Consider the following 9523-nt stretch of genomic DNA (forward strand, 5'->3'; position numbering starts at 1 on the left):
GTGTGTCTCTCTCTCAGTACGTATTGCTCAGTGTGTGTATCTCTCTCAGTACGTATTGCTCAGTGTGTGTATCTCTCTCAGTACGTATTGCTCAGTGTCTGTATCTCTCTCTCAGTACGTATTGCTCAGTGTCTGTATCTCTCTCTCAGTACGTATTGCTCAGTGTCTGTATCTCTCTCTCAGTACGTATCAGTGACGTGCAGTAATAAGAGGCAGGGGAGGCAGCGCCTACCCTGTCCAATCAGAGAAAAACAATTTAAAATAATATTTATTAAAAAAAAAAAAAAAAAAAAGTATTTTTGGTCTTTTATTTTTTTTTTACCACTCCCACCCCACCCCAAGGGTACCCCCCACCCCCTACGGCGATCATATTTTATATGTACTTATTCTCTTAACTGCGCTTGCGCTGCCAAATTCAGCATCCATTGTTGCGCAATTAGGAGGCAGTGAGCCGGTCCGCTGCCCTCCATTAATTGCGCAACATGGATCTGAAATAAGTTCCACTGCTAACTTAGCGCTATCGCCACCCAGTGGTGTCTTGCCGGGCCCTCACAAACTCCAATGGAGGCGGTTCTTAAAACCGCCTCCATGATGGAGTTAGTCACTCAGCCAATCAGCATCAGCACTGCCGGGGAGGCGTGCCTGCTGGGCTGCTGAGCTGAGTGACAGAGTGTGGGTCACGTGACGTCGGATTTTAGTGACGTTGCGGATGCGCCGACACAGTCGGATTCAGGCGGGAAGAGAGTGACTCACAGAAGGGAGCTCCTGCCTCTGAAGTGCATGTGTGGACTTTCACTTACTGAGGACTGTGGAGGAGGACTACTGTGGACTGGAGGAGTCAGGACTCAGGAGCGGTGGACGCCGGAGGAGCGGAGCCGGAGCCACAAGTGTGTCAGACAGTCTCTCAGTGTCTGACAGTGACGACGACCTCATCAGCTCAGGTAAGGAGTCGAATGTCAGTTAGGTAACATCTATGATTGATATATAACAGTGATGACTATGTTTAAAGCAACCACATTAAAGAAAAAAAAATCTATCAGACATATGTGAATGAGCAGTATTAAAACATGAAAAGATTTCTTTTTTTCTTTACATATGTTTAGTTAGGTTTAGTAACTAGGGCACCAATGGAATATATTGATCATTGCCTGATAGGGACGGCTATCAAATCGGTAGATAGTGACATGCCCTAAGAACATACTTAAAAAAAAAAAAAGACCAAGAACTGTAATATATTTAAAAGGACATTATTTTAGATTCAAGATAAAAAAAAATCCCTTTAAGATTTATGTTAAAATTATGCATATTTGCTTTATTTACGTGATAGATTTCATCTTTACTGTGTGGTGCAGAGTTTTGAGTTGCTATAGATCCAAACATCCCAGTGGGAAGTAAAGGAATCTGGCACGTGCAGAAATGCAGTGTAGGGCTTAGTATAAGCCTGGAGCAGTCTAAGGGTTAAGGCTGTAGGAGAGTGGGTTAGAAGAGAGAGGGAAGGTGCTGGGTGCAACATTGTTGCAATTTAGGGTAGGCCCCTCCTTACCAGTAGATAAGCCAAGTTCTCCCTTGCAACTTCCTCTTCTTCTCCGGATCCTGGCTGAAGCAGTTTTTTCTTAGCAGTTCTGTCATCACCAGTGCAGCTATGCATCGTTCCAGGCGTTCTACTCTGCCTCCCAGACGTTACCAGTCGGAACAGGAACCTCCTGCACCTGCAAAAGAAAAAATAAAGATAAGTTTTCAATCTATTTCTGAGGATGATTTAGATATCATTCCCCCAACTCAATATACTACTGTTGTGTCAGCCCAGGTTCATAATGTGGAAGAGCAGGGACCTATTGATATTGAGTTAGCTCAGGAATCCCCCAGACCTCAAGCATTGCAGACCCAGCAGGCTAATTTACCTCTTGATAGTGTACAGGCCTCATTTTTAAGTGCTGTACCCCCTGCTGCTATGTCAGCAGTTTCTGACCTATTGAAAAACATAATATCCGCTATGGCTGCAGCCTCCCCAGGGCCCAGTGTCACACCAGCTGTTTTCCCTCCTGATCCTTCTAGTCAGGATCCGGATCCTGCTTTAACTACCCCCAGCAGGCATCGCCCTTTCACACCTCTCATTGAGGCACCACACGTGGCAACACGCGGTCCCCAGCCCGGCCGGAACATGGCCCCTCAGCCCTCAACACCCGGACTTGCCCCTGGTCGCACCATACCCGAGGCCCATGCCATCTCAGGGCCTATGCTGCTCCCCTCGGGGCCTAGCGATCTCCTTCGCCAGCCGCGTGGTCCGGGTCCGACTTCCGGTGTCAACGCCATGTTAGTGACGTCACCGGAAGCGGACATCGGCACTTCCGGCTTGGCAGATTCCCGCGCGGTCACAAGGACATCGGCTCCCGGGGCAACGCCACTTGCAGGTGAGCACCGAGAGCCGTCCTTGGCCGTTGGCGGGTTATCAGTGGGGGGTCGGAGGGGCATTAGCAGCGCAAGCAAACTGCGCAAGCGAACGGCACATTTGAATGTTAATCCTCAGGGGCATCAAAGGGGTCGCTCCATCATAAGAGGTAGTACCAGGCAGATAGCCAGTGATAGGGGTAGGGGGACACGCAGAGTTAACCCTTCCAGGGCAATGAGGCCATTACAGTTTATACAAATGGGAGATAACGCAAATGCCGTTCAGCAGGCCGCTCCCGATATTATTAACCCACACAGGGCTGATAGTGGTTTAGTGCAAGCGGCCGCTCAGCCGCATGATATTGTGTCTAATAATAGCCTGCATGTGAATCAAGGCAATGTTCAAAGTATGCATGTTAATCAAAACATTGAGCATCATTTACCATCTCATCATTTACCATCCCCCATTGGTGTGAATGCGGCTTTGAATGGTGTGAACGTACAAGCAGCTCCTCAGGGATATAATACACCCCTGGTTGGCATACATAATGCGAATGTGCAATCTTTAAGCCAGCTACAACATCCCATTACTTTAGGCATACAAGGAGTACAACCCCTTGATCAGGGTATCCACTCCCCCATGGCAGCCACGCAGGGCGCTCATGCACACTCATTAAACCATGCACAATCAATAAGCCAGGCATGCCATAACCCTATTGTAGACCAGCAGGGTGTGAATGCTCAGACATCTGCGAATGGACAGTCAGTGAGTCAGGGATTTCATACACCACTTCATATAGCTCATCCACCCCTTGCTACTGATAATCCAGACACATCCATTGGGCAAAGTGCTCGCCAAATTCTTTCTCTTTTGCAGGGGGCAATTGGATCACAAAGTGCAGCAAAAACACGGACCAACACTGCCACAGTCATGAGTGGGGCGGATGCAGGAGTACCAGGCAGCATTACAGCAGGAGCAGCAGCCACCACTTCCACTGCACAGCAAGGGTCTTCAGGACTCGCCCTCCAAAACCAGCCAGCAGGCCAGCCCGTTTCCAGCATGGGTCAGGGACCTCCTGCCATTAGTCACGGTGAGAATGCTTTATTTACACACAATGACCTTTCTTCCTCTGACTCATCCTCTTCTGACTCAGGGTCTGAGACTGACTCTTCCTTGGGTTTACAAGGGGCAGGTCAGAAGAAAATGTTTAGAATGATTAAGAAAATTTTAAAGAGGGGGGTCAAGCCAGATACTAAGCAGGATAGCGCCAGTAACCCCGCACCGCAAAACCCATCTACAGAGGTGCCAGCTGAACCTCTCCCTACCAGGGCCATCTCCGAAAGGCGAGCAGCCCTTTACGGGGACGCAAGCCCAGGAAAAATATACTCATTGCATAGACACCTGCGCAAAAAGGTGGTCAGTAGAATCCACCGTGGAAAATATGTTAATATATTTGACCTTTCGGTGGAGGCGTATAGGCAGAGAGAGAAGAGCGCTGAGGGAACAGGGCCTAAAAAATTTAAACGCCCAGACACTTTTGATGAGTGGCTCCAGTGCTTCAGGGTTTTTTCCTCCTGTTATATCGAAAAGTACCCCTCCCAGAGTTTGCCTATCCTAAAATACACGGACACTATTCACTGGATTCAGCGTAATCACAGTGAAGGTGTGTGGAGGGAATATGATGCTGAGTTCAGGAGGAAAATGGCAGGAAATCCTTCCCTGACATTTGACTCTACTGATAACCAGTTGTGGCAGCGAATGGACCCAAAAGGGGGTGCACCCGCTGCTGCAACTTCAACTCAGCAATCAGCGCAGCAGTCCTTTCGCAATACCAGAAGCAGGAAACGGGGGGGAACCTGCTGGCCCTTCCAGGACAAAAAATGCGACAAGGGTAGCGCATGCACCTTCAGACATGTCTGCAGGTACTGCTCTGGTCCACACCCTGGCAGTGACTGCATCAAGCGAAGGGACCAGGCCAATAAGCCCCCTTCAGCAAACTTGGGCCAGAAAGGCGGAAACGCCAATTAATGTACATGCCATGGCACCATGGTTGTGGGCTTACCCAGACCAGGCGGCGGCACGTATGTTATGGGAGGGTTTTTCATTTGGTTTTCATATCCCCACATTTAGGCAAATCAAGGGTAAGAGATTTAATAGGAACCTTATTTCAGCATACCAACACCCCCAAGTAGTGAGGGATAAAATTAATAAAGAAGTGACTTTAGGGCGAATGGCGGGCCCCTTTGCTGCCCCACCTTTACCTGATTTGGTCATTTCCCCGTTGGGGGTGGTTCCCAAGAAAGAGCCAGGGAAGTTTCGCCTCATTCAGCACCTGTCGTACCCAAAAGGTAGCTCAGTCAATGATGCCATTGACCCCCAACTCAGCTCGGTGCGCTATCAATCCTTTGATAGCGCACTAGACCTGGTCAGGAGGGCGGGTCATGGTGCTCTATTGGCGAAACTAGACATTGAGTCGGCATTTAGGCTTCTTCCACTCCACCCCTCAGTTTTCCATCTAATGGGTTGTAAGTTTGCAGGTGTGTACTACGTGGATCGCTGCCTGCCCATGGGCTGCTCTTTGTCATGCGCCTTGTTTGAAGCGTTCAGTAGTTTCCTTCATTGGGTCGTAGCTTCAGAAGTGGGCAGCGATCCCATAGCACACTACCTGGACGATTTTCTCATTGTAGGGAGGGCAGGCTCCGATGATTGTTTATCCACAATGAACATCATGCGCAGCGTCATGAGACATTTCGGGGTGCCCCTAGCAGAGGACAAAACGCAAGGCCCCGCGTCCTGTTTAGTCTTCCTGGGAATCGAAATCGACACCCAGGCTCGGCTCTGTAGGTTGCCACCTGATAAAGTTCAGGGCATGCTTGAGGCGGTCAGAGCGGCAGTCTCTAATGCAGTTATTTCCCTGAAACAGTTACAATCCCTGTTAGGTTTGCTTAATTTCGCTTGCAGAGTTATCCCCATGGGTCGGGTTTTTAACCGTAGACTGGAAAGACAGCTTAGTGGTAGGTCAAACCCGAAATCAAAGATAACCCTAGGGAGTGAATTGCTGGCTGACCTGGTAGTCTGGGAACAGTTTCTCACGCGATTTAACGGGATTCGGGTCTGGCGTACCCCTCCCATGTCTAGCCAGTTACTGCACCTTTTCACTGACGCAGCTGGATCGCACGGTTACGGGGCCTATTTCCAGGGAGAGTGGAGCGCGGAGCCCTGGCCGGAGTCCTGGGCCCCGGCGGGCCTTACTCGAAACCTGACTCTCCTGGAGCTATTCCCCGTGGTCTTGGCGGTCGAGCTGTGGGGTGGGAAGTTGTCGAACGGGACTGTTGTGTTCTGGACAGACAACATCAGTGTGGTCTTTGCGATCAATAACTTGTCAGCCACCTCAGCAAAGGTCATTACCTTGCTGCGCCACCTGGTGTTGCGCTGTCTGGACCTTAACATCCAGTTCCAGGCCCGTCATGTCCCGGGCGTCGACAATGTTGTAGCTGACGCCCTGTCACGATTCGAATGGGCGACATTTCGCAAGTTAGCCCCCACAGCTGCAGCCGTGGGCTTACGCTGTCCTGATTTCCTTTGGCAGCTCGTCCTTCCTGGATAGCCTTACTGCCGTTGGTCCGCTCCTCCTTAGCACCATCCACTTGGCACGCCTATGCCCGCATGTGGTCTGAATGGGACAATTTCTGTGCGTCCAGGGGAGCCGACGCTGCTCAGGGGTCTAGGGACAACTTACATGATTGGCTGGTGAGTTTGCATGCCTCTGGGGCCCGTCAGGGGGCAATACAATCCAAATTGGCCGCCCTCTCATTTTTCTATAGGGCATTAGCCATTCCTGACCCAACCAATTCCTTTTTTATTAGGCAGGTGATCAAGGGTTGGGGCAGATCGCAGCAGCGGAAAATAGACACGCGCGAACCCATCACCCGCGACCGCCTGGAGCGTTTGCTCTTGGCGCTCGACGTGGTCTGTAGATCAGATTTTGAAGCCCTACTCTTCAAAACTGCGTTTAATCTGGCCTTTGCCGCCGCTCTTAGAGTTAGTGAGGTAGTAGCACCCTCCAAGCAGGCGTCTGGGGCAGGTATACAATTGCAACATGTTAGAGCTGCCCCTGATTCCTTACTTCTTTTTCTGCCGCGATCAAAGACAGATCAGGAAGGTAAGGGAACCTGGATCCCCGTTCACCCTCAGGTGAACAGCGCATGCTGCCCGGTTAACTGCGTTAATCTTTACCTGGCTCAAAGGCCGCCTGGCCCGGGGCAATTCCTGGTCCATGCGGACGGCAGATCCCTTTCCAAATTTCAGTTCGGTAGGGTCCTAAAATTGGCGGCAGTCCAGGCGGGGCTGGACGCTAGCAGACTGGCCCCGCACTCTTTTCGCATAGGGGCCGCGACTAACGCTGCGCAAGCGGGCTCCTCGTGCGAGGACATAAAACGTATTGGGCGTTGGCGGTCCAATTGTTTCAGAACCTATGTCCGTCCAATTGTTTAATGTTTAGATGTTAATTCAGGATACTAAAATGTTTGTCTCCACAGGCACTACCCCCGGGGTGAAGCGAATCTGGATTGTGGGCCACTCCTTTGTCCACTGGGCCTCCCTACGCTGTGCGTCCCTCCCATTTGGCCAATCCCTAGGTCTCCCTTCCAACAAGGCATCCGTTAGGTGGTTGGGTGATAGGGGGATGTGCTGGCCCCAATTAGCAGGAACCATATCTGGGGCCCTGGTACGCTGGGGGAAGCCTCACATTATTATTCTTCACCTAGGGGGTAACGATGTGGGGGCCATACCAGTTTTACAGTTGATTAAGGTTATGCAGGCAGACATTGGGTGGCTAAGAGTACGCATCCCGGGGGTCATGATAGGGTGGTCCCATATAATACCCCGTCTCCACTGGAGGCATATGTCGGCCCATACGGCGGCATACCGGGTTAGGAAGAAGATCAATGCGTCTGTAGCGAAAACCGTCACTGGGTCAGGTGGCTTCGTGGTACGGCACGAAGCCATTTCGGCTGATAGAACCGAGCTATATAGAAGGGATAAAGTTCACCTTTCTGATGTGGGGCTGGATTTATTCATAGGGGACATTCAGAGAGCTCTGTTACCCCTCCTGTAAATCGGGTTGTGCGTTGGCGGCAAGGGTACCATTAAAATGCTTCCTTGTGGCGGGAGATCCTCGGTCCGGTTGCGCAGGAGAAGGTCGCTAGGGGTGAGTGATGGCCAGACTTCCGGGGAGGAGGGTAGGCCCTCACGTGCACGTGACGGTAACCCTCCTTCCTCCCTTTTGAGGGATGGTCACGTGATCTCTGCAACCCCTCAGCGTCATCTCCTTAGGGCAGAGACTCCTCTGCTGCTGTTCCCGTTGGGCCGGTGATCTCCTGCTGTTCTGGGTAGCTGATCTCTATGCCGCCATATATATTTTCAGTTCTATCAGTTCTATCTAGTTTGTTAGGTTAATAAAATTTTATGGCCTGTGACGGTCACAAAATTTTTCCCATAAAAAGTTTGTCTGTGGTTATTTCGCACTACATTCTCATGTACATAGTTATTTAATTAAGTTATGTTAAATCCTCTCCTCTGTGAAGAAGGATCCGGTAAGCATTTAATCCCTTAATGCAGTGTAGGGCTTAGTATAAGCCTGGAGCAGTCTAAGGGTTAAGGCTGTAGGAGAGTGGGTTAGAAGAGAGAGGGAAGGTGCTGGGTGCAACATTGTTGCAATTTAGGGTAGGCCCCTCCTTACCAGTAGATAAGCCAAGTTCTCCCTTGCAACTTCCTCTTCTTCTCCGGATCCTGGCTGAAGCAGTTTTTTCCCTCCCTCCCTTCCCCTTTTGTAATGTTTTAATGATGTTGTATTTTCGACGGCACCTTAATGGCAGGGCTATGGCTACTCACCCTAGGCCCAATAAGCCATTACTGTAGGATATGGATCTCCTCTCCCTGTTATGCGGTTTACACGGCTTGGTAACAGGGAATCCTTATCTAGGTGGAAGATCTTCTTTCACCCTGGCGGCGGGAGATCCTCGGTCCGGTTGCGCAGGAGAAGGTCGCTAGGGGTGAGTGATGGCCAGACTTCCGGGGAGGAGGGTAGGCCCTCACGTGCACGTGACGGTAACCCTCCTTCCTCCCTTTTGAGGGATGGTCACGTGATCTCTGCAACCCCTCAGCGTCATCTCCTTAGGGCAGAGACTCCTCTGCTGCTGTTCCCGTTGGGCCGGTGATCTCCTGCTGTTCTGGGTAGCTGATCTCTATGCCGCCATATATATTTTCAGTTCTATCAGTTCTATCTAGTTTGTTAGGTTAATAAAATTTTATGGCCTGTGACGGTCACAAAATTTTTCCCATAAAAAGTTTGTCTGTGGTTATTTCGCACTACATTCTCATGTACATAGTTATTTAATTAAGTTATGTTAAATCCTCTCCTCTGTGAAGAAGGATCCGGTAAGCATTTAATCCCTTAATTGCAGTCATTTGGCTGCTCTTTGGATGTGTGTAGGTGCAGAGAGAGTACAATCACCTGCCTGTCACACTTTGTACACTTTGTAACAGAGCTTGATCTGTATGCTTCTGTTGTCACATTGTCACATGGCCACTGTGAGTTTGAGGAAATGTTATTTAGAAATGTTTTCACAAAGACAGTAGCTCTCCCTCTCATATACAGGTTTTTCATACAAGACATTCCTTGTTGTGATCCTTGTAGTAGGTGGGAACAATGGTGTTAACTGTAGGGTGCAAATCACCCATGATATATAAAAGTTACAGACTGTCTGAAAAAGGTATGTCCAGGCTAAGGCCCTTGGGCCTCCTTGTGTGTCTCAAATCCATTGTATCTGTTCCTTCACTCCTCCAAACTGAAGGCTGTCTGCATCTGGTATGTATCTGATCTAATTCTTCAGTATTCTTATGTCTTATCAGCTATGTTTATCTCAAACAAGTGTAGATAAGAATGGAGGGAAGATACTGAATGTGATGAATTTCTTATGTTGGCCAGTTCCTTCAGATATTGGTACTTGTATCAGCCAAAGAAACGTGTTTTAATGATTCATTAAGGAATCTGTTTTGAATGTTGCCTGATTGTTACATGTTTAATTTTTGTTATTTATAATTAAGCCATACATCATATATAAATCATTGCTA

At 49.4% G+C, this 9523-nt stretch overlaps 1 protein-coding gene across 3 annotated transcripts; it reads left to right on the forward strand.

Annotated features, from left to right (window-relative positions):
- Nucleotides 1-1462: 1462 nt before the first annotated feature.
- On the forward strand, nt 1463-8736 carry LOC128666635 (uncharacterized). 3 transcript variants are annotated; one of them, XM_053721342.1, is made up of 3 exons: nt 1465-3479; nt 5979-6139; nt 6928-7084. In XM_053721342.1, exons 1-3 carry the CDS (start codon nt 1643-1645, stop codon nt 6943-6945), a joined length of 2016 nt encoding a protein of 671 aa, XP_053577317.1. In that variant the 5' UTR covers nt 1465-1642; the 3' UTR covers nt 6946-7084. The 3 variants fall into 3 exon arrangements, with proteins under 3 accessions (XP_053577315.1, XP_053577317.1, XP_053577316.1); XM_053721340.1 differs by having other exon boundaries at nt 1463-3479; nt 5979-7057; XM_053721341.1 differs by lacking the exon at nt 5979-6139 and having other exon boundaries at nt 1469-3479; nt 6928-8736.
- Nucleotides 8737-9523: the final 787 nt, after the last annotated feature.

Source organism: Bombina bombina, chromosome 7, assembly GCF_027579735.1.
Source record: "Bombina bombina isolate aBomBom1 chromosome 7, aBomBom1.pri, whole genome shotgun sequence".
Lineage (NCBI taxonomy): Eukaryota > Metazoa > Chordata > Amphibia > Anura > Bombinatoridae > Bombina > Bombina bombina.

Bases quoted from the DNA above. Each gene is read 5' to 3' on its own strand.
- LOC128666635 (XM_053721340.1), top strand. From the start codon at position 1,643: ATGCATCGTTCCAGGCGTTCTACTCTGCCTCCCAGACGTTACCAGTCG. The intron at 3,480-5,978 runs GTGAGAATGCTT...TTCCTTTGGCAG, and splicing joins ACCTCCTGCCATTAGTCACG to CTCGTCCTTCCTGGATAGCC.